This window comes from Pyxicephalus adspersus, chromosome 2 (assembly GCF_032062135.1).
Source record: "Pyxicephalus adspersus chromosome 2, UCB_Pads_2.0, whole genome shotgun sequence".
Taxonomy (NCBI): domain Eukaryota; kingdom Metazoa; phylum Chordata; class Amphibia; order Anura; family Pyxicephalidae; genus Pyxicephalus; species Pyxicephalus adspersus.
The window spans coordinates 118,909,323-118,935,213 of record NC_092859.1 but is presented as its reverse complement, the minus strand read 5'-3'; the positions used below and the strand labels follow the sequence as shown (position 1 = coordinate 118,935,213).

Sequence of the window (25,891 nt, the reverse complement as noted above, 5' to 3'; positions counted from 1 at the left end):
ATGTGACGATCCAATTGCTGGTTTAGTTAGCTGGTAAATTGTCGTCTTGATATAAACACAATCCGTTAGTGTCATTGTAATATAAATACATGGCTGTGGTGTTCCACATATTCTGTTGATTTTAATGTAAACCTGTACTTTGCCTTACTTTACCTTTAGCTACTACAAATTGAATGGAGGCTGGTCAGATATTCATAATGCTAGGGACTGATTTCTGCCCCCTTTTTCTGATCTGATAGTGTTTGGACCTGGCATTTGGCTGTTCAGATATTAAGACCTCCAAGGCATGGTTAGACAGCCACATGTTGCTCTATACATACATGTGTTGGGTTTATGGGATACAGAGATACATACCATTATGAGCTGTGAAGGTTATCGCTTATGGACTGAACCTGTATATATTTGCCCTGAATAGGTAAATATAGGTTCATGTATGTAATGTACAAATCTAACCATCTAGGAATTCTATGATCTAAGATCACACAACAATCACAGCTAACATAACATAAACAAAAGATTTAGGAAGATGTGGTACGATGAGGGTGAAATTTACTAATACTGTGGAATACTGCTTCCAATTACTTGACATGCAATCTTGGACATAACTGATAAATGTTTCCTTCCAATCACCTGCAATATGACCACCTGCTTCTCCAATATTGATCATCTTGGACAGTATAGATGCTGGGAGGAAATGATTTCCCTCATTCTCTTGATAACCCTCTCCCCTCATCCCTTCCTTTACCCCAAATTTCTTTTTTTTCTTTTACATCCATAGTAAAAGCATGGATCATTTGATGCACAATTGCCGCTAAACAATCAAGTACAATTCAAATTGAAAATTTGAAGACATATTGTATTAAAACTGAAACTGAATAAATCATTTGGATGTACATCATACTAATATGCTGCTAAAAATAAAAATGTTTGTTGTGTCTGCACTCCATTTTTTAATTGTAAGCTTTGTTTTTTATTACAGATTCATTAAAAATTTACATACATTTAAAAAACAGATTCATAACATAGCAAGGAAAGCAAATGCACTTTTCGTCACTGTGTGCTTCTCTGTATTTTCACAAACATTTATTGGTTGTATGATGTCCTTAAACCCAACATTTCTTTAAACAGGCCATTGGTCATTTTCACTGCCCGAAGAGCAACCATATGCTATGTTCTACCTGGATACACCGAAATCTCTGTACATTGGTGGAGAAGAAGTTTTGTACCACTATGATTTTGAAACAATGAAGAATTACTCAGTAAGTATCACTTTGTTATTGCACTATAGAGCAACCATTCTCAACCAGGTTTCTTCCTGAGGTTGCAAGGGGTTCCTTGAACTTAGGCTGATTGACCTTCCACTTGATGATGCCTACATAGTTCTAGGGCCAACATAGTTGATAGTACCAGCTTCATGATTCTAATGGTGTTTCAGTTGTCAATAAAAGTGTATAGTTCTAATTAAAGTTCTAGCCTCCATTGTAGGGGACAGTCTTTCCACCAGCCAACAATTTATAAGGCTTTTTTTCTTTCTAACATCCAATAAAATGGCTTTAGAAGGAGTTCCCTGAAAATTATTCCAAGAGTTCCTCAGGGGTAAATAGGTTGAGAGGCTGCTCTAGACAGACCAAGTCATAGTTCGTCAGTAATTATAATGCATACATGTTTGGAGAATTAGTACCTAATAAATACAATTTCTGTTCAGCCCTATTCATTGCCTAAGGATGCATACACACCTGCAAGATAAAATTGATGGAAACAATGTTTCATGATCATTTCCAGTAAAGATTGACAGTTGAATGAATGAGTGTTTTACACACAGCACGGTTTCTGTTCTATGGGGGGGGGGACGTGCGTTCGGCACCCCACTGTGCTTTTCTATATTGACTTTTACAGTGGTCATTCTCCTTTGGTCATTCATGGATCCTTTAGGAAGGACCCATGAACGATGTCAGCTGACTGCTGTAAAGGTCAGATTCTCACCCAAGACAAGCCTGACTGTTCATATTGAGCTAAAATTATCTCATGTGTGTACATAGCCTTAGTTTTTTATGCTCTTGTGGGTCTGGCCTGCTTCATTATTTTGTAATTTTTCCAGGTAGGTAAAGTAGATCTAACCTTCACTGGATGATATTTGTGGGCAAACACTGTGTATCATGAACCATACTTATCTTTATTTGTTGGGAAAATACATTCCTATATATTCATATGCATGTCTGGAGTTGACTGCAGCTTTTTGCCCAGGACAGGTTTCCTGATGGTGACAATGGTGTAAGATTAATAACTAATCAACATTGGCACAGCTACATAGTCTTCTCTGACAACCCATGAGAGCATTTGGAATAGAGGGACAGTAAGTAGATCTGTCATGGCCTAACACAAAATGCCTGAACCAGGATATTCATGGAACGATTGCTAGATATTATTTTAATTAAAGCTGCACAAAAAAAAAATTGAAAACTAGTTTTAAGATCCCAATAATATGTTAAAGCATATAAAAGATTTAAAGATTGTGTTTAGATCAACTTTAAACAAACACAATATACAGTATTGGCAATAGGTAAGGACAGCATACAAATAATAGTACTAATAGCTATATTATGATATTTCTACATACAATAATATTTCTTTTCACAGATGAATGCAGAGAATCGCAACTGCAGAGGCAAGGTAAGAGATGTTGTAGCCAAATGGCAATGTAACTAATGCTCTGTAGTCAAGAAATCTTTCAAATTGAGATTGCAACTGGCATTGTATCATTGACTAAATTCTTATGATTATTTAGTTATCTATCACTTCGTCATTAGTTAGCCTTCTGGTGTAAACACAATTACATATTAAAAGTTGCCCATTAATCACCCCAGTTTAGAATTGCCTTTTTTTCTACAGTATAATAACAGCCACCTTCTCAATATAGCTTATTTTTGCCTTATTTATATAGATTTCTGCATGTTTAAATATAAATAAATCTTATATTCATAAGGTGTGGTTGCAGAGAGCTACAGGTGAGCATCTTTCCATAAAAACATACTACATTATTAAATAACTCCAAGCAGCAAGTCAGCTGAGGTCACGGAACATTTGGGCCGTTGCAACCTACTCAGTTTACATTACCTGGGGTCTGAATAATTTACCAAACATTTCATACTGCGTGTCACATAAGTTGTCACAGAATACTGTGCTCCTTATACATGAAAAATAGACGGTTACAGTAGGCAGACAAAGGAATTCATTATAACTTTATACTAACCCTTACCATCATTTTACCCACCCTGCAACTTCAGTTCTAACCCTAAGTTTCTTTTTTCTTTAGGCTAACATTTTCTTTGCAGATTTTCCAGAATATGTATATTTTATTTTTTTGGTTCAACTTGATCACCTTTTCTTTCTTTCTGTCTTCACAGTACTTGCTGCTTCAACTCTTTACACCTTCCTGTAACACCAACCTTTAAATGTACCCCCGTTGTTATAGCAGCTCTCCTTAAAGCCCCAACCATATATGAAATCTAAAGTTCCTTCTGCTTGTAGTTTGCCTTTTCTGGTTCCTCCTTTCCACCTCATCAACATACTAATACATTTTTTAAATAAAACATTTACTAATTTTAGCCCCAGTTATATAATGTCCACATGTTTCACTGACTCTCTGCTTCTCTAAAGGAGTTATCCCTTGCAGAATGATAATTCACAGCCTGAGCCCCTTTAGCAAATCATCCCCATTATACATTTCCCTTGGATGGAGTTAAAATTGCTCACAATAGTTATGTTGTTAGAAATAACAATGTTTAAAACAGTTCCAGTATCATGAATCAATGTTATCACTAATGGTAAAAGATTAAATTATACTTTTTTCCTTCCTCTTTGCAGCCCTACTGTAAGAATTTCCTAACATTTATGACACGATTAGATGGAGACCTTATGGTCTGTGGCACTAATGCATACAACCCTTCCTGTTGGAAAATGGTAGGCTTTACAACCATGGCTTGTAAAAATGCAATGAAAATGTATGGTTATCATCATTAAATGTTATGGTTATCATTGGGTTTGTTAAAATAGTTAGTTCACACAAATAATGTTTTAGATATTGGTGGAACTTGGTGGAAGAGACAATTTATTCATATTGACAGTAAGATTCTCTTAAATATGTTCCTGTCCATCTGAGAGATTTGGATATTTCCACCAAATTTTGGTTGTGGCAGCACCTGCTATATTTTGCATTTTTAAAAAATAAAAGAAGAGCGGGAAGCCCTCAAAATGTCCGTAAGAGGTGTGTAGACCTTAGAACTCACAAGCAGTGATTTCAACAATAGAGTTCTGACAGATATAAGAAACTAACAGGTGATCTTATACTCCCACATCTTCCAAATTGTCACCAGAATGAAATCACACCATTAAAACATAGCTTTTTGTAAATCTTGCTATCAGAAGTGAATATCTAACAGCTGTGTGACACTTCCAGGAGTGCATGCAGGACCTTCTTGGCTGCCTTCTCCCCGGTATCGGTGTCAGAGGAGCTCCCTTTACAGCTTCACTGAACTACTTTGACAGCTGAGGCCGAATGCGGGGGTCTCTGCTTTGGGTCTAGCATCAGTTCAGTCATTGGACCTAGTACTAAACCAAAGGAAGCTATGTAGTGGTGTCTCAACTGCAAAATGAGTATAATGAACATTGTATTTCCTTGTATTTAACTCTACTGGAGCAGGGATATATGAAATATTATCAATCAGAAGACCAGTTCTTAAAATCACATAATTCTTAAAATGTGTCCAAAGCCAAATTTTACATTTGCAACTGAATGTCTACTACCGGTATAAAAAATTTTTTTGGAAGAATTAAAATATTTTGTTTATGTTATAAATGTTCACATTTTATTTAATCTTTTCTCTTTTATTCTTTTAGACTTAGGAACCCAGTATAAAGCCTTACAGGGGCCATATGGCTGCCTACATTTTGTTTTCTATTTTGTAATTTTTCTGTAAACATTTAAACATTGAACTGTTTTTTAGGTTGATGAAAATTGGGAAAAAGTTACCGGGCAGAGTTGGGCAGAACAACTATCACCTCCCTTCCCAGGGTGTAATTACAAGATTTTAAATACAGGTGACTAGATACTGTTCATTGTTTTTCTTGAGTTTAGCTTTAATAAAAGGAAACTATAGTGTTTTTATTTGGCATTTGGTAATATTATTAATAATACTCGGATATAATGTAATGAGATATAATAATATCATCTCACTCGGTATAATGAGTGAGATGAATCTCATATTTTTAATAACTTGATAACTCATATGTTAAATTTGTATTTTACATATAGATTTAAAAATGATTTTTGTAGTTGTCATCTCTGTATATTAGAAGATGGGTTGGCTTCCCTGCCTAATGACAGCTAAGTACTATCTAGTAAGTAGGAGTTGTAATCAGATTAGAACTGACCCATAGATCTGTACTGAGAGAAGCAGAAGAACATAGTCAATGTGCATTACTAATAATAGTGCATATGTAATAAACATGTGTGTATATATACATGTATATACAAGCTATATATAAAAATTTAACACTGATAAGATTTACAATTGGAAAGACACATACACTCATATACAAAAACTGTAAAAAAAATGTAAAACTATAGTTTCCTTTTACGCTTTTCTTTTCTAGCACTTATATAGCATGCTTTAGCATACAATTAAAACTTTAGGGTTGTTACAATCAGCTTTTTCTGCCACATCTTTTCCCTTTAGTCTGTTTTGATTTAATGCAATCTATAACAGTTAATAATTTGAATTGTATTCATAACTTTGCAGCCTGGGGTGCAAGTCACAGTTTTTTAATAACTAGAATAACATTTCCCCTTCTATATTATTTGTACTGAACAGTTTAGTCCAGGAGTAAAGTTAAAAAAATATATAAAAATTTATAAAAAAAAATATAAATAAATGAATGTGAAGTAAAGGATTTATTAAACTGATCTTTTTTTATTATCTATACACCCATACACACACAACATTAGGTAACATTAAGTAGCACTTTTAGGTAAACTTTTCCCAGGACATTGTGTAAGTTTGCTTACTTAGTACAATACATTAGTGCAAAACCAGCAAATAAAATAGTTGTGTTTGCTAAGGTGGCAAGATTGTGCAGTTACTGAAAGAAAACTGTGTATGTAGCAGATTCAGCAACTTCTACTTTGTTTATTCACCATGTCATGTACTAAGCATTCCTATGCTTCAGATCTGCTTTTATTTACTAGAAGGCTAAACAAGCCTTTTCCTAATAGCTTTAAATACGTTGATTGGAGCTTCATACAATAATCTAACCTGGAATTTTGCTAATCTTAATTCCAGGTGGGATTTACACAATTTGGTACCACATCACCATTTATTGATTTTTTAGGTACCATAATAGAATTGAATGCTTTAAAAAAAATGTATTGAAAAAAAAATAAACCAAGCAAATTAACAATTAACAAAAATTAACAACAACTAAACAACTGCATTCTGTAACCACATAAATATTGACAGTGAAAAATTGAGACTGATGTGTCTCGCCAATTGGGCTTCATCAGAAGAACATTTTAAAGAGCCTTTATAGTAATGCTGAATCAAAAAAAAATAAATCGTTTTTTACTATCAATATTAAGTCCAGTAACACCCACAATGTGCTTCAACAACCCATCTGCACTTACTTATAAACAATTATTCTTCCATATACAATGTGTTTAGAGAACTTTTCACACATGGTTTCACATATTATTCACACTTAAACAGAGCTGACAGTTCAGTGTATAATTAAGGCTGATTCCTATGGAGGTACAAAATCTTAATTACTGCCCATGTAGTGTTTTTATAATATAATTATTTAATTCCAAGGGGCGGTGCATATTCTCCAGATCAATCATAAACATCAACACCTATATCCTAAAGCATAAATTAATTTCTCATTATATATACATTATCCAATAACCCACCATCAAATTACATATTTCCTATCACAATCAACATACCTTATATATCTAATCATGTGCCTCAGAAATTGTTTATTATACAATCTTTAAACCAAACAATAGTTTGTTTTATATGAAGATGAATGGAAGTCAAAAATGGTGTATTTGTACCTATGCCCATCACTGACACCAAGACATGGCGAACATATGAACTTGTAACTGAAGAATTGCCACACACAAGTTTCAGGGAGGGTTAAAGCAAGTACTGTAAAAATCGTAGTGGAAAATTGGATTTAATCAAATTAGAAAACACAAGACACATGAAATCTACAATTTAAATGAGTCAGTTTCCTAACGGCATACTACTAAGTTCTAACAAATGGTACATCATTTGGGATTTCTGATCTCAATTTCATGGATTTAAAGTGCTGATAAATATGCATTTTCATAAAGTTAGATTATGAGAAATAATATATTATGTAAATGTCATTGCTAATTTGTTCAGATAAATTACATTTAAATTTAATATCTGCCTGTGTTAGTTTGTTAAAAAAAATGTACTGTTAAAGGACTGTACATAGTGTTAGACAGATCTGTTATTTAGGTACTAGTAGTCTACTGAATTGTTATTGTCTCAGGATGTTAATTTCTGGTTCAGTAGCTATTGTTACATATATTATGGCCTTAATGTCCTCTAGTGCGTAGTTCCCTCTGCTCCACCCATTTCATGACTTATTTTTTCCTATTTAACTGTACGGTTATCTATCTTAGGAAATGAAGTGTACTCTACAATTCCGAGGCAATCCAACAATGCTGCAAGCACAAGGAGAGCCACATTACGCAAAATTTATGGCAAAGAGCCAATGCGCTACACAGGCGGAAATCTCCTAAAAAGTAAGTATGCATTAAGATACCACAGAAGAGATGACTGGGCAACTAGCTATTAAATGGAGAAATAAATGTTTAGTTATTTTATGCTTTTACATATATACAAACACATTTATTGCAAGGCAAATAACCAATTGTATTAGCTATAAATATGTGTCTTATTCAGCTTGCTCCTACATTCTGCTCAATTAATAGAGCACTTTAAAACCCATCTTTTCAAACTTGCCTGCCCGTCTTCTGACTCTTAAAACAAATAAAGTGTATGTATCTTAATATATGTGCCAGATTAGGACTAACAAGGAAAATATAAGCACGCAATAGGAAAAGGACTACAGGTGTTATCATGTACTAAGCAATCCTATTCTTCAGATCTGCATTCATTTACTAGAAGGCTAAAGCTTTAAATAAATTAATTGGAACTTTATACAATAATCTAATAATTTTGCTAATCTAATTTCCAGGTGGGATTTACACCATTTGGTACCACATCCCCATTTATTGATTTGTTAGGTACCATTATATCATTTAATGCTTTCAAAAATATATAAAAAAAAAGTATTAAAAAAAAAAAAAACCAAGCACATTAGCAAAAACTAAACTACTGCATTTTGTAACCACATAAATGTTGACATTAAAAAATTGACAGTACTTCTTCGACTACATTGATGTGTTTCGCTAATTGGGCTTCAACAAAAGAACATTTAAACTGACACCACGCTTCCTAATAATATGTTGAGACAAACATTTTCCTAATTGCATTTAATAAATTAATGTACCTGTTCTGACTCACATACAAATTCAACTTAAAAACAAACCTACAGTCCCTACAGTTAGGTCCAAAAAGATTTGGACAGAGAGCACTTTTTTCTAATTTTGGTTCTGTACATTATCACAATTAATTTTAAATGAAACAACTCAGATGCAGTTGAACTGCAGACTTTCAGAACTAAAGCCTTTTTTAACACAATCACTACTCAAAAGTAATTGTACAATTTACTCAAAGGCTATTTCATGGGCTGGTGTGGGCAATTCCTTCCTTATGTCATTATCAATTAAGCAGATAAAAGGCTTGGAGTTGATTTGAGAGGGGGGGGGGGGTGCTTGTATGTAGAAGATTTTGACATCAGAAAACATACGGTCGAAGGAGCTCTCCATGCAGGTGAAACAAGCAAAAACAGAAAAAAAAACACCCCAGAAATTGCTACAATATTAGGAGTGGCAAAATCTACAGTTTGGTACATCATGAGAAGGAAACAAAGCACTGATGAACTCAGCAACGCCAGAAGACCTGGACATCCACGGAAGACAACAGTGGTGGATGATTGCAGAATCATTTTCATGGTGAAAAGAAACCCCTTCACAACAGCCAACCAAGTGAACAACACTCTCTAGGAGGTAGTCGTATCGATATCCAAGTCTACCATAAAGAGAAGACTGGATGAAAGTAAATACAGAGGGTGCACTGCAAGGTACAAGTCACTCATAAGCCTCAAGAATAGAAAGGCTAGATTGGACTTTGCTCAAAAACATCTAAAAAAGCCAGCACAGTTCTGGAAAAACATTCTTTGGACAAATGAAACCAAGATCAACCTTTACCAGAATGATAGCAGGAGAAAAGGAGAAGGCGTGGAACAGCTCATGATCCAAAGCATAGCACATCATCTGTAAAACATGGCGGAGGCAGTGTGATGGCTTGGGCGTGCATGGCTGCCAGTGGCGCTGGGACACTAGTGTTTATCCATGATGTGACACAGGACAGAAGCAGCCGAATTAATTCTGGAGTGTTCAGAGACATACTGTCTGCTCAAATCCAGCTAAATGCAGTCACATTGATTGGGAGGCGTTTCATAATACAGATGATGATGATGGCCATAAGTACAGAAATAAATCCTGAAATGAGGCAGACTCCTTCCCCTGTTATCAGACCAGATAAACAGTAAAGCATATACCCCTTTATTACAAATCCTGTATCCATGTTGATATGTTTCTATGTTTGCTCTGTATTAGAACCTGTATTTGTGGAATCACTGGTAGTGGAGGGAGAACAGAAAACAGAAAGTAGGATTTACCTATTTTTCATGGATGATAATAGTGAACGTAGAACCACTGACCAGAGAGTGCCTATGATAGCTCGGATGTGTAAGGTAAGAATTTTCAAGACTAAGAGTTGAAAAAGAAACCATAGGTATTATTAACATGATTGAACTGCATAGCACTAGAATTTGCAGTAGAGTACTTGTAGAGCATTTTGTTGGATAGGAAATCAGATTGAATGTGAACATTTGACAGTGTGTCCTAGCCTTAAGTGAATTACTTTATTTTTCAAGTTCTTCTACTTAATTCATAATTCAGTGTAACTATACCTAATTAAAATCCCCAATTTGCTGGTCTACATTGTTGCCATAACTCTTGTTCTTTCTCTGCACAAAAAGATAGATATACAGGACTATAGATTCAATTTACAAATGTAACAATTTTATGCATAGGCATTCTATTTTTCTATTTTCATGTGACTTGAATTTTGAAATTTCATTAGGCAGAAAAGAACTATCACTCTTTCTTTATACTAAGGATACTTCTCCTGGTGTGTTAGTTGCGGTTGGAGCCTTATGTGACCAATTTGCACAGGCTGACGTGCTCTTATGGTAGCACATAATGGACTGTGTTCTGTGTCTGATAACATTGCTTTTTTCTTGCCCTTTTGTGTAAACTGATGACCCTGCTTTTCCCTACACAATGAAAAACGGAGGTAATCAGCTAAAGGACTTTCCATTTTAGGTCAGGACCACAATATAATGGGGCTACAGTTTGGCAGAAAATGTATGACAAAGGAACTTTTGTTTTTGTCTAAAAGTTCAGACGTCACACATAATTTATTTCTTCTTTATTTAGCTTAGTTTGACATTTTATCTAGATCACATTTTATCTCTTATCTCTTAACATCTTTTCTCTCTCATTGTATTCACATTTACAGTTACTGCTATATTATTATTTTGCAGGAGGAGATGGGTTCTGAGAAACCAGACGATCGCAATATGTTTAGTACTGCTCTAAAATCACGTTTAATATGTGGTAATCAAGAGGGACAGTACTATCATTTCCTGGAGGATATCTACTTTTTACAGTCACAGAATCTGGTTTATGGGCTTTTCTCTAATGCATGGTGAGACCCAAAAACAACTCAACTGCAGTACAATGTATAAGCCACCTATGGATCGTATAGTCATATACTACATGCTTGTTACGTCAGTACAGATGATCTGTTAGCGTAATTTCCTAGGTAGTAGTGAGTAATGCAAGGAGAGGAAGTCTCTTTTGTCACATTTACCACATTTCTGTCAGCTCTAGCTATTTCATGTATAATCTAGGGAGGAATGAAAAGAAAAGTGAAGAATTATGGAATAGTTATGGTGATAGTATGCGTCTTGTCAGACAAGGAGTGGAAATAAATACTTAAACTGTTAAGCTATATACAGATGTCAAATTTCTGTCATTGAAATAATCAGCTGTGATTGCTTCCATTTACAGAAGGTCAAGAACTGTAAACTCAGCTCTGTTCACTTCTATGAAGAGGGAAAGGGGGAGGATAAGCAGGAGGCACTCTGCTGCGTCATCTCCTTCGGGAAATGACAGTGGTCATCCCCAGTTGGCCGTTTAGTGATATGCCAAAGTGGATTGCTAAATGATGTTGAGGGTCCACACCTACTGGTTTTGTACCATTGGTTACCTCATATAACAATTATCTAGCATGTGTACATAGCCTTACTGGAGAGGTGGGGTTTTTTTCCTGAGAAAAACAAAATTAGAAAAAATCAAATCGTAAGGAAGGACATGCCTACAAAAAGTAGAGTCACTTCCGAAAGCTAGTATGTAAATAACAGTAGGCATGGTAGTAGGTCTTGGCTAGACCAGACTTTGCTGACATTTCTAATATGTAGGAGGCCTTTTGGGTCTTCAGGGAACCCCTACTATAATTACTATATTTGCAGCTCACAATATGATCGCATGGTGGTCATTTGTAAGAATGTCACCCTTACAGATAGTCAAAAAGATCATTGGTGTTATTTAAATTGAGTGCTCATTGCTCAATAGCAAACTCTGGAGGAACCCTGGTTGAGAAACATTGGGCTGGACACTGGACATTGACATCTGAGTACAGGTGGTTGGACAAGCAAAATTTCACTGTCCTGGGATTTATATTTGGCCATATGAAACTCTAAACAGCAATGTTGTAACATTTCTGTTTCCCTTTTTGAGATCTATTTTGTTGTTTGGAATCATAATGCTGCATGCTGCAAGATTGTTTTTTCCACAGTTGCATTGTCAATGTAAATATATACCACTTCTGTTTAGGAATCACAGTGCTGTCTGCACCTATAGAATTGAGGACATTGAGATAGTTTTCAACACCTCCAACTTATTTGAGTCTTCAAAAAAAGATCTAAGGATTCGCCCAGGGAAGGTAATGCCTCAACCATAATTCTTAGTTTACCTCCTTATTATAGAAACATATTGCATTGTATTTGCTTGACGCTTTTATGTAGCATTCCTTGGCCCACATTCCTTGGTGTGAATGTTCAATAATAACTTTGATACAGTGCTGACTTTTTACGCAGTGCTTTACAAAGTCCAAACTCGTTTAACTAACTGTCCCTAAAGGGGCTCACACTCTGATATCCCTACCATAGTCATATATCATTTTTATAGTCTAAGGCCAATGTTTTGAGTGGGAGCTAACATGCTAACTGCATGTTTTTTGGGAGGAAACCTCAGTGCCCAGAGAAACCCCTGCAAATACAGGGAGAACATACAAACTCCTTGCAGATAGAGTCCTGGCTGAGATTCTAACCTGTAATCTAGTGCTGCAAAGGCTAGAGTGCTAACCACTGAGCAAACTGTGCTGCCCGCTTATTATAATCTCCATTTTACTCTGTTTCAGTGTCTCCTAGAACGTACTCCGCAGGAAACTGCAGAAGAAGCAGCCAACCACCCTGAACTTGTTGACTGGGTTTGGCCTTCCGGAAATCGGACTGTTTTTCAGACTTTCGATTACTACAGAAAACTAGTAGTTGATGAAGTAACGGCAGTTAACAACGAGATCTACAGGGTCATTGTAGTGGCTACAGGTAATTTGAGAAAAAAACTGACCTAATAACTAGACTTATTTTCTGTACAAAAAGTAAGAAAAGAAAAGAAAAGAGAAAAAGGGGGTTAGGGCACCCCAAACATAAATTTTTTATAAACATAAAAGTTTATATAGAAGATTCATCATAAGTCATATACATGAATCATAGACATGCACATGGCCTCACGCCTATGAGTGCTTTCAATTCTTGTCACACAAAACCTTCTAAAGAGGAATTTAAATCTATTTAAATCTCATGCTGACAGGCAGGCTTTTTAGGACAGAAGAGGCTGTGCAATTCTCTTCAGTCAAAGTTCATTCTGCCTGCTGTCAGTTCTCCACATTAAATCAGCTAACAATAGGTAGAAATTAACAAATTAATATATTCATTTTAGTGAAAATCTTATGCATGAAACATAAATGATGGATTTGCCCTAATGAGCATGTTATTGGCATTTGAATCAAAATCAGTTACAAAATGGGTTTCTTAAGTGTTTAATATGCAAGAACAATCATTACCTAAAATACTTCCTTTCTTTCTAAAATATTACACTTTTCAAACAAAAAACACCAAACCCTTTTATTGCCTAATGAACCAGCGGTGCCCACTTGGACAAACATTTGAACATTAATTCAGAACATAAAAGACCTATAAGGTTCAACATTTATACTGTATAATAAACAATAACACATTACACACTAGAACAACAGCTACAGAAATGTTCATTGGTTAGAATATAAACTGTTGTTGGCCTTTCCTGCTATAGTGCTTTTACTGATTTACTTTCTGCTAATACAGCAATGATAAGATGTCACTGAACTTCTCTATACCATGAAAACACTGACGAATTTCATTGAAAAGTTTACAAATGTGTTCAAATCACTGTACATCATGATATTTAGTATACCACACTTTTCTTTCTTTTTCTTCTAGATAAAGGAACATTGCACAAGATTGTACAAGAACAGGAGCTAGAAAATGGTGCTCGGAATGTGTTGGAAATACATCCTTTCAGCAAAGCAAGGAAGATCTTGTACTTGAAACTTGAACAGGTGAGGAAAGTAAATGATATAGAGTAATTTAGGAAATAAATATCTGATTCTAAATATATAAAATGCCCACATTATGACAGAAATATGACACAAAATTTGACAGAAGAAATATTTGGTGGCATCTTGCTTCCTACCCATCAGACACTAGAGAAGGTGACATCCCTATATTGTTTTCACCATAGCACCAAAGTGAGGTATTAGAGATGTGTTGGTGGGGTGTCCTAAAATGTTTAGCCATTCCTAATAGAATATTTTGGATGTGCAACCTTAGGGGTGGCTGTTAAAAACCTTGTTCAGCATAGCAGACTGCTTTATAAGCTATAGCATATTGTAATTCTGCAGCAAGTTCACTGTATCCCAAATTTTAAATTACTTAAAATATTTTTTATTCTTAACACATTCTTATACATTTGTGCTTCACTAATGCCACAACACCCACATACAAAACTAAGAAAAACCTTGGAACCTATAATATTAAAAAAATCTGGATTGATGGGACTAAAATTGAACTTTATGCTCACAACTAGGGATTAGCCTCCCATTAGAAATAAGAGAAATATGTTGTTTGTTCCCATTTTCTTTGTTAAACAATGTTCTGTATTATACATATTTTTTCAGGTATATGTAAAGTTATCAGCATTTATGTATGAAAATATAGTAGCCCACATAGGCCAATTTAAAACAGTTTAAAGGTCAGCTACAACAAGAACTGATGTTTTAATTTTGCTTAATTACCGGCTGTATGTGTCTTATGATTCCTTAATATATTTTTCAAGGACTCTTGGAGCTCGAATTTTAAAGTAGGGAATCTGACATTCCCTATAATGTTCCCTTGTGACAATGTTTCAATAGCAGAAATTAATTCCCCACAAGGGAATTTCTGATTCCCTGTTTTATAAACGGAGCCCTAGGTGGGAGCTCCCCTATTAGAATATCTAGTTCTGATGGCTTTCTACAACTTATATAAAGTCATAGCCTCATGGAATAGCCATGTGGAATAAATAGCTTGGAAGCCTAGCAGTAAGAATTTTTTTAATGATTTTATGGTACTAAGCAAAAACCACTACAATACAATCTCATTGCAGACTAGGAATAAAAGTAGTAGCTAATAGGTGCTTTAATTCACACATGCCCATCTAAAACCCAATTTTCATTTCCAGGTGTAGTTGACATTTTAGATAATACAGTTGCACATCAACTAAAATCTATTCGCTTGTTTGTACGGTAATAAGCTATTATTACATCTCTGGAAGAATGAATTTATAGAAAAATATAGTATTTCAGTTTTTGTTGGTGTTACACATTTTTTTTCTATCTTTTTTGATTGGGAAGGAGGTCACCTGTACATAAAATAGAGCTCTGATTCTGTGAGTTAAGAGTAGCAGCTGTAGAGGTTGATAGATCTTTTCAATTGTTTTTTGACACAAGCCAGAATAAGGCTTAACCATTTCATAGTCCCTATGAAATATTTTTTATTCCTACTGGTAGTAAGGTATATAAGAACTTATATCAAGAATATACAAAAAGGCTGATTGAATGTAGAAGATGTATGCTCTCACGTTACATCGGGAGTCCCATCACCTGATGCGTTTCGCCCTTAGGGGCTTCTTCAGAAGGTATAGGCATGTAACAGACTTTTGCAGTGACTGGAATGGAAGGTGAAAGAAAAGTTCCTACTACATCTTGTAAATATCCATATTAGTTTCCATAAGGTAGCAGGGGGATGTTCTGTATTGTTGCTCCCCACTTGAGGATTTGTTTTCAGACCCTTCCTATATTTTGTAGATTAGCGGTTATTCTTTCTTTAGGTGATTAGATTTACTCCTAAGGGTGGCTAAAACAAGTGATTTTAATTCCCAAAGTAGCTTGGGCTACTGTGTGTTCAGGCAGCAATTGAGAAATCCTTCTAGCAGCATATACGAAATGCTATGCTACAAGATGTATGGGGAACTTTTTTCAACCTTCCATTCCAATCACTCCCCCTGAAAAAGTGTGTGAAACTCTGAAATAAATCGGTTACATCCCTATATCCTCTGAAGAAGCCCCTGTGGGCGAAACGCGTCAGTTGATGGGACTACCGATGTAATGTGAAAACACATATCTTCTGCATTCAATCGTCCTTTTGTATGTACAGGTAGTCCCTGAATTAAGGACATCCGACATACAGACAACTCCTAGATACGAACGGGGCTTCCCTGCTCGCTCTTGTGCAGGACGGAGGCTTCTTAGGGAGAGGGGGCGGTATGCATGACTTGCAGAAGAAATCTTTTGCTGTACTTCAACCTCTTTTTTTTTTTGCTTTGTGTGTGATTAACTCACAGTGAGGATTTTATACAGTAACCGACATCACGCTGCCTAATAATATGTTGAGACAAACATCTATTTATTAAAATAATGTACCTGTTCCGACTTACATACAAATTTAACTTAAGAACAAACCTTCAGTCCCTATCTCGTATGTAACCCAGGGACTACCTGAACACTGAATGGAGAAGTATGTACACTGAATGGAAACTTGAAACACTCTTGTGAGAATCCTTTGTTTGTACAACCTTTTTGTACCTAACAAACACTTGTATTGCCACAAAACCCCGCTTTCTCAAACTTCTTTCTAATTTGAAGTTCTTATACAGCATACTACCCATAAGTATTTGAGGGTTGGCACAAAATTACGACCTTAAAAATTTTTTTTTAAGGAAGTACGCTGCCAAAAACCCGTCCTCTTTATTCCTACCACTGTATTTCAATAATTCCAAAATTACTTGATAATATACTGTATTTTAAATGTATCTTACATTTCTTCCTAAACCATGTAATTCATTCAACCTTTGGCTTCCACTAAATGTTTTACACATTACATAGTGAAACCTGATAAAGCCCACAAGTCCCACATTTCTTGATGACTTGATGATGTATTGTATTACTCATATAAACAGTAATTCATTTTACGGATTAGTAATGGACAAAACTCGTATTATGTGGCACAGATGAAGTTACTCATCTGAATGTACTGTAAATATCATTTTTCTTTCAACTTGCTGACAGTTTTTTGTATTTGTGTGTGTGGTGTTTTCTAAACAGCATATTTTATATGTGGGAACTGCACACGAAGGTTCCAGAATCCCTCTGGATGACTGCAGAGCTTACAACAAAAGCAAATCTGACTGCATCATTGGAGAGGCGCCAATAGACCCGTATTGTGCCTGGTGTGGGAGGTGTCGCTCTAGTCTGAATATTAGGTATGAGTTATATGCTGTATAACATAGCCTGGTTAAATGTGATTTTGGCTAACAAAACTATTTTGATTTAATGATTTAGGCGTCCTCTTCTCAGAGCAGCACAGTTAAATGGAACCTCTTTATCTAGCAAAATCATTTCAGTTTCTACTGATCTAACATATAAGTCATGTTTCTGGTATTCAGCTGAATGCTCAAATTATTAAACAAGAGGAACTAACAGTTGCCTATTTTTGTCACATCTGTAAAATGCAGCTGTTTTGCATTCACTTCCCAGCTGTACATTTATTAAAGGGTATCGAATCATTTAATCTTTTTCATCTGTATCCTAATGTGAAATAAAGCAGCTTGCTTCTGTACCAAAGATTAGATACAAACTAATATGTTATACTCAAGATAAAGAAATAAACATTCTGTAACTGGAAGATAAGTGTCAATGAGTCAAGATGTAGAGCAGGGGTGCCCACACTTTTTTGGCTTGCGAGCTACTTTTAAAATGACCAGGTCTAAATAATCTACCAACAATAAAAACTTGGACTTAACTCCTGTGCGCGGTATAGTTATTGTGAAAGGCAGGGCTCCTGCGATCACAGGAGATCACAAACCATTTGTTGGGCACCCCTGATGTAGAGTGTAGAAAGTTTTATATTTTTGGATGCCACACCCAAGAGGCCAACTAGTGGCAACTGACAAGTAGCAGAGGACTACATTATCTGACAAAAGAATAATATGTTACTGAAGGAAGTCAAGATACACGTGTTCAGTTGGAGTTGACTGATGGCTGGAAGGTAGGCATCCGAAACCAGAATACAAGCTGCCAACATAACCAAAGGAGCAATTTGTATTTAAAGTATAAGTACTGAACCACTAAGAGAATTTTCTCAAGCACCAACAAAATGTATTCAGTAGAGCTTCTTCTTGCTATATGATTATAGCAAAGACATGGTAGAGTAATCTCCATTTAGGCAAGCAAAGACTATTTCTCTTGCCATAAATTATTTTTACTTTGTGTATCAAACTGATAATTTCTTGCTTTGTTAAATATATTTAATAATACATTTTACTTTACTTTTACTTTTGCTTTGACATTGCTTTCATTAGCCTGAAGGAACATACATTTCTGGTTTTATTTTTTTTAAAGGGTCCATGTATTGCAGAATTCAACCCAGGAAGCCTTTTGTGAGCAGGGTAATGAGGGTGAGTACCATTTTATATACCACTTTACAGGATAATATTACCAATATACAGAATATTAATCAAAGTGTATATAAACACTTGAGGGCTCAATAGCTCATATTAGCACCTCTTAATTTCAAACAAATGAGTTTTCCCACATCAGTGGGAACAGAAAGAAACATATGGCATAACATGATACTATTTATAAAAAAACAAATGGCAACGTCACATTTCAAAGATTTTAAAGTATTAGATAAATAAACAAAACAGAAGGATAGTTTTTAACCTATCAGTTAAAAGGTAAAAGGAAAGTTCTTCTGTATTTGAAGAAGCCTTTAACCAATATAACTAATCCAAGGGTCCGAAGTATCATTAAAGTTGTCAGTTTGTTATTAACGTACATGTCAATTTGTAATTTTCCATTATCCAATTCAATGGGTCTTCCAATGAGGCCTTCCAAAAGCTGGCTTCCAGAAAAATATGTAAGAAATCAGTTGATAGGTTTAGGCAAAGGAAAACTCAGTATAGATAATAGCAGGTTCTCAACAACCTTTAGTAAATTATCTGAGAGACTGAAAAGATTACATTATAAATCCTTATCCAGAATCATTGAATGTTAGAACCCCTTAAAGTCAAAAGTGGCAAAAAATCAAAGATCACTTTAGGGAGAACTCACAAGCTACAAAAAAACAACTTGTACCTTGATGATAAATGGTGTCTAACACTTTGGAGGTTTGGGTAGAAAAATAACCAGCCCTGCGAAAGTAGAACAATGTTAAATTCTATTGCTGTTATGTGTCAATTGTATGTGCATAAAATAGTACATGTAGTGACCAACATGTTTTACTCTGACGGTTGCATTAAACAATGTTTTCATTACTTTACTTATGTTGGGGTAAATGGGTAAGAGTCCAGAGAGCTGGTACTAACCTGGAATCAATACTTGCACTGCTTCAATTCTTTAACATAAGAGCAGTGCCAGACTTTGGCAAATCCAACTTTTTACCAGAATATATTCAGTTAAAGCCTTTCACTCAATGAAAAGTTTTGTAAGTTGGATAGGAGCACAGTATTATTACATTATAACTATTACACAGTATTTATTTATATAGCACTGACATATTACGCAGCGCTTTACAAAGTCCATAGTCATGTCACTACCTGTCCCTCAGAGAAGCTAACAATCTAATGTCTCCACCATAGTCATATGTCATTACCACAGTCTAAGGACATATTTGGGGTAAACCAATTAAACTAAATGGATGTTTTTGGAATGTGGGAGGAAACCGGAATACCCGGAGGAAACCCACACACACACACACACACACGGGGAAAACCTACAAACTCCATGCAGATAGAGTCCCAGCCCAATTTCCAACCTGAGACCTAGCACTGCAAAAGCCAGAGTGCTAACCTCTGAGCCACCATGCTGCCCAGTAGTTGGTTGTAACTTAAAACACATCAAATGTGAGGTTTTTATGGGTCAATGTGTTTTTATGAAGTAATAATAAAAGGTACAGTACAAAATAGACAAAGTTTTAGCAAGGTGATAAACAGTACAATTACAATGAATAGGTGACATACCAATTCAAAATATAAATACAACTTAGTAGTATTAATACATCAATGTGAAGTCTTTAATACAGCTGTATTGTAAGGACTATTGCCCACATCTTTATGAAAGCCAGACAACCAGTCAGGAGGAGCATGGCCATGTTTAATTCAAATACAAATGAGGAAAATTGCCTGCAAACCCCTCTAGCAGTGACCTATTATTTTGTTTATCATCATTTCATTGTGTAGTCCTTTTCAATTCAACTACAACTTTTCCTCTATTTTTTTTCTTACCTAGTATCCAAAGTACAGCGTCATGTATCACGTCCAAACAAATTCTTAAATGAATACAATGAGCCACCTCCATCTGTCTATCTTTTAACATGTCCAGCAGAGTCAAAGCAAGCCACGTACTGGTGGGTATATGGTGACAACCAAAAGGAACAATGCACCCCACACAATGGCACGTGCAACTTGTTCTTTCAAGATATAAAGCCTGGAGAATACAAGTGTATTGAAGAAGAATTCACAGGAGAACGTGTGGTATCGAGGTTTGAATTTAAAGTGGGAAACAGCTCATCAAGGTTGCAATTTGGCTGGCTATTGGCACTGTCTCTTTTAGTATTGTATTTGCACTGCAAACAGCTATAGCTTTCTTAGATCACCACTGATATGCCATTGTAGGCCGATGTTGGAAATATCATAATAGAAAGAGCTGAGAGATAAAAAAACAAGGAAGGGTATAATCTTGATGACACTCAGGCATTTAAAGGATACCTGACTATTACTGGTTGATCATTTGTAACATAGGTGTGCTTGCCTATTCACACCTCTATCATCTTTGCAGTTATCCTAACCTCAAAGCTCTAACTAGGTCAATAGGCTTTTCTTATGGGACCTTGTGACTGAGAAGCAGACATAGACACTGTTGTGTAGTCTAAATTTACTTATTGATAACTTATCCAATGTTGTAATATTACTGTATACCTGATATAACAACTTAAATTCATATTTTAATTTATTTTCTAAACATTTGTCACTGAGACCATAAAATAAATAGAATAAAAGCAGATTCATGACATTATTAACAAGCAAGGGTAAAAGTTTTAAGTAATATAGTGTTCCCTGGAACAGGTGTCCCTTTCGGAAGGTTTTTCTTCACATCTCAAAATGTTGGAACTCCCCTGCCCTTTCTATGAATTCATAAAATGTATTTCTTGTGTAAATAGAGTAGCAGCTGCTTTTCAAACACATTTTCACAGTTTCAGCAGATAGTGAACTATTCTTTGCACAAAGCCCCTTTTTGTGCTGCAGCAGAGAAAACCAGTAGACCACAGTACTCTGTGGTTTGATTACATGGAAGACAAAGGGGGATTGATAAATAAGTTTCCACTGTAAACTGTGAAATGCTCCCTAAATGAAAGTTTATTTCAATGTCAAAGAATCCTTAAAGCAAACATGTAGTCTGATATAAATAACTAAAATAAAGTCTTGTACTGATGTGCAATGGACAGAGGATTGTCACTGGAAATAATCTTTTGTAATTGTTTCTAGTGGCAGATGAATGAAGGAGTGCTGTACACACAGTGCCGTTCTATGGGGAGGAAAGGACAAGCAAGCAGCACCCTGATGTGTTCTCCTCCATAGTGAAGAAGATACACTTCCCAACAAATAGCAAATTATTTGTTTATTTATTTATTTAATAACGATGTGTCTACATGCCAGTTTTTGGTCGAAGACAAGCGTGACCATTTGTCTCAGGCAACCTGGCATGTATACATAGCTTAAACTCTCTGTGGATAGAAGTAAACATAAAACAGTGCTTTTAGTGCAAACAAATATGCAAAATTGCTTTCCTGCTGGAGTAAACTGTACAAATGTTTTTTTGCCTTCCTTTGGATCAACTATGCCCATAGAGTTTTTATCTGGGATTTGTTTTTTTCCCTAGTGGTTGAACTTGATGGACTTATGGCTTTTCTCTTACTATGTATCTATGTAACTATGTAAAAAAAAGTATTTGGCTCAAGTTAAATAGACCCTGTTGTATGAATATTCATTCATATGTGAATTCATGTATTTATTGAAAGAAGAAGGATCGCTTTAAATGCTAAAGGGTTAAGTTTAGGATTTCTGGATACTTCTAGAACTTAGTTCTCCACAGTGTGATGTTTGGATACCCGTTTTGGTTTAGGCACAAGTAACAGGCAGTTACTATTTTGCTGCAGCTATTTTCTGGTCTATGGGCTATTTTGGCACAATTTTTAGTAGCTTTCAAGTATTTTTAAATCTTGGAGAACTAAGAGCTAAAGTGGCGATTCCTGGAACAATGGCATGCTGGTAGAGTAATAGATCAGGCGAGTTGGCCCCAAAGGCTTCAGTGGTCTGGCTAGACTGAGGCTAGAAGCTACAGACCTTTAGTATAGTATGGAGTAGATCCTCGCATTATTGTGATTCTCACTTTGCATTGTACGGGTCAGTACTGCCTTTGGACCAGCTTACTATTGCAAGTTGTATTGGGACTTTGCATTGAAAGAATTGGACTTACTACTGTGAATGTTCTACCAACCTGACCTCTCTTCTATGTGTGTTGGACTTTTATATTAAAATTGAAAAAAGACAGTTCTGCAAGCTTGCGTGACTTTCTGAAGTCACTCATCCAGAAAGGGTACAAACAGCCGCCCCTACAGGGGTGAGTGATACACTTACATGTGATTAAAGTGCACATTGCAAGTGACTAAGAATGACTTATTTAATGTTAAACTGCAGTTCTTTTGTAGCCAATAAATCCCAGCTGTGCATCTTAGTATGTATCAATGATTTTCTAGTATAATATAAGGGTTGTCCACTGACAATTAAGTGCAATTTACCTACATGCATTCCTTTACCAAGTCAGGCACAATAATGTATATTAATAATAATGTAATGTAACCCCTACTGGGCCTGCCCATATGTAACCTCTCTAAACTTGGCAAAAAGTTGGTTTGTCATGTTTTGGCAGCGGCCAAACACCTCATTTCAAGACACTGGAACCAATTTCCCCCTAGGCCTTTCAGACCTATATGCCCGAATTAAGAATGTCCAGTTTATGGAGCACTACAGCCCAGTTTTATGACCCCATTGATAAATTTACAACAATATGGGGACCATGGGGCTTTTACTTACTATCCTCCACCATTATATTTTGACAATTTGCTAGCCCACCCCCCTAGGGAGGTCTTGCCTTTTAAAGTTATGTACCTGTACCAATGCAATGCTAAACCTGCACTTATGCTTCCCCATCCCCCATTTCTATCCTATCCCCTTATTGTCAGTTTTTCAATCAATCACAGACAGCTAATAATCTGTTGTGAGCAATGGCCCTATATTTCACCATGGTATCTCTTGATAGGACCTGGTAATGCTACAATGGATGATACTTATTTCTGTTTACCTGTGTTACCTTACACATTGTTTTGATATTGTTTATTGTTCTGTTTGTTCATATAGTTCTGAAAAAGATAATAAAAATAAAATTAAAAAAAAATACTGCTGACAACAGTTCATGGACAAGTATTGTACAAGCAGAGGGAAATATTTCGCCTGCTCAACGGAATATTTTCCAGCACTACTAAAATTTTCATGTGCAACAATGAACACCTCCAACTGCCCTTATTTGCTGCCTAATAATTCAGATGATGGTTAAGTAATTTTTCCTTATGTGCTACCATCCTTTATACATAAAAATTGGTGGCCCAACAGGAACCCCCTATTTGCTGTCATAAGTTCCATCACACCATAGTGTGTCAACACCATACCTGAATTTATTAAGTCAATAACATTTCAGCACATGTTATGCACTTTATTTTATGCACTTTTTGTTTTAATGAAGTTAAACTGGAGAAATATGTTGAAAACTAATATCTTTAAAATGCTATTGTAGCCACAAAAAAAACACACCATATTGCAGGATATGGAGATGCCAGATTCGTCTCTTGCCCGCAATGCACTGCTTGATGTTTATGTGACCTACTGCCAATTTGAAAGCACATTGTGTGGGTAGGAATATGACCTAAAGGACACAAATACTTATGGGGGAATTAAAGTATGATAATGCTAATTGTGATACTTAAGAGCATTATTATTTTACAACATCTTCCTCTAAAAATAAATGAAGGTCTTACCTAAAAGTACATAGCCCAGTAAGCCTGTTATTACCTCAATTAGCTAGAAATCTCTTATCTGTGTACTTTACTGATTGCATTTTGCTTTGATATCTGCTCCTAAATCTGAGACCAACGGCCAACCCCACCTACTTAATTCCAACACAAGAAACATTTCATGGTATAGTTATGTTTCACTGCAACTGCATGTATATGAAAATGCATTCCAGTTGTCCTAGTGTTAATTGATGGTTGATAGTTGGAGGTGTTTGCTCAGGCAGTGGGTTGAATAAACAACTAACTGCAAGACATATCATCTGTGAATGTCACAAATACCCATCACTGCGTACCACTCTATCAATAAAACATTCTAAATTGTTTGGGTTGTGGTTAATTGACTGGAGTAGCAATTAATTGGCTGGTGTCCATGAAAAAAAAACCAGGGTATTTGTATTGGTTATGGCTAGAAGTCAGGAAAGTAATTTATAGATAAATGTATTTATAATTATAAATAGGCAGTAAAAAGGTAGACTTGTAAAAAGTGTGCACTATTGTGTGTGAAAACAATTTCCTTTTTTTATTTGTAATGCATAGTTAATTATGCTGTATGTATTATTACCTTGTCTTTTATATTTTTATTTGGAACTTTTAACCTAAACTGGAAGATAATCCTCAATAACCTGAAGGTGAATGGGTGGAGTGGGGGGGGGGGGGGGATTGAATTTTTTTATATTCTGATAGATGTAAGACTTCACTGATGTGACTTCTCTTTCAATAGATCTTGATGCCCACATTCAATATTGCCTAACATATAAACAGTATCACTGCGTTTTGTTTACTTGTTAGCGACACAGTTTATTAGCGTAAAACCTATTTATTATAATTATAGTTATTATCTGCCATGTGTATGTTGTTGTAACTCTTATTGGCTTTCATTGTGGACAATATTATCATGGCAAATAATAATTTTAGTTTAGGGAATTGACTTTTAATTTAATAAAATCCTACATCTGCGATTGCCTTCCTCAAATGTGTTTCTCTTATCTACTTTATTAAATGTTTATCATTTCAATATATATTTTTTAATTTCAAATAAAGGCTGATTTTATTTTCAAAGTGTTGAGAAGTCTGATTATTTAGAACTTATGAAACTTATCAACCACATACAATCATTTCATTCGATGTGAGTTATTTACTTTGTGTGCTTTTGTGTGTTACACTTACTGGAAAACTAACCCCTGGGTTTTATCACAAAAGTCCACCAACAGGATGTTACAACTGCTAACCACTGCTACATGCTTCTAAGCCACATATGGCAATGCAATAGTCAAACTTCTTTCCTGGAATTCTTCACGAGAATAAAGAAAGAATTCAGAGAGGGTAGGCTTGTTTTTTCCTTAATAATAAATAACCTAAATAAACCTATATCGAAGTGTATCTAAAGTCAATGGGCCTGATTTATTAAAGCTCCCCAAGGCTGAAAAGAATACAATTTCTTGGGTGAAGCTGGGTGATCCAGCAAACCTGGAATAGATTTGTCATGTCAACAAAAAGTAATTTTCTATTTGTTAGCAAATGTATTCAGTCCTGCAGAAGATCCATTCCAGGTTTGCTAAATCACCCAGATTCACTGAAAAAAGTGTATGCTCTCCAGCCTTGGAGAGCTTTAATAAATTAGTCCTCATGTGTTTCTCTTTTAGCTTTGGATAGAGTGGTGAAAGTTTAGAAATCTTTTCTTGTTTTCATTGCTAACCACACAAAGAAAATTAAAGACTACTCCCAA

The 25,891-nt window shown here is 35.5% G+C and overlaps 1 protein-coding gene across 1 annotated transcript in view; it reads left to right on the top strand.

Moving 5' to 3' along the window:
- The window catches only part of SEMA7A (semaphorin 7A (JohnMiltonHagen blood group)), a 36,059-nt gene extending 10,835 nt beyond the window's left edge, over nt 1-25,224 (top strand). The window contains exons 2-14 of the mRNA XM_072402147.1: nt 1,129-1,259; nt 2,638-2,670; nt 3,865-3,960; nt 5,004-5,097; nt 7,709-7,831; nt 9,833-9,969; nt 10,825-10,988; nt 12,179-12,287; nt 12,765-12,951; nt 13,885-14,003; nt 17,085-17,242; nt 18,381-18,436; nt 20,268-25,224. Of these exons, the coding sequence (XP_072258248.1) occupies nt 1,129-1,259; nt 2,638-2,670; nt 3,865-3,960; nt 5,004-5,097; nt 7,709-7,831; nt 9,833-9,969; nt 10,825-10,988; nt 12,179-12,287; nt 12,765-12,951; nt 13,885-14,003; nt 17,085-17,242; nt 18,381-18,436; nt 20,268-20,620 (1,760 nt within the window). The 3' untranslated portion in view covers nt 20,621-25,224. The remainder of the gene's footprint in view (nt 1-1,128; nt 1,260-2,637; nt 2,671-3,864; nt 3,961-5,003; nt 5,098-7,708; nt 7,832-9,832; nt 9,970-10,824; nt 10,989-12,178; nt 12,288-12,764; nt 12,952-13,884; nt 14,004-17,084; nt 17,243-18,380; nt 18,437-20,267) is intronic.
- Nucleotides 25,225-25,891: the final 667 nt, after the last annotated feature.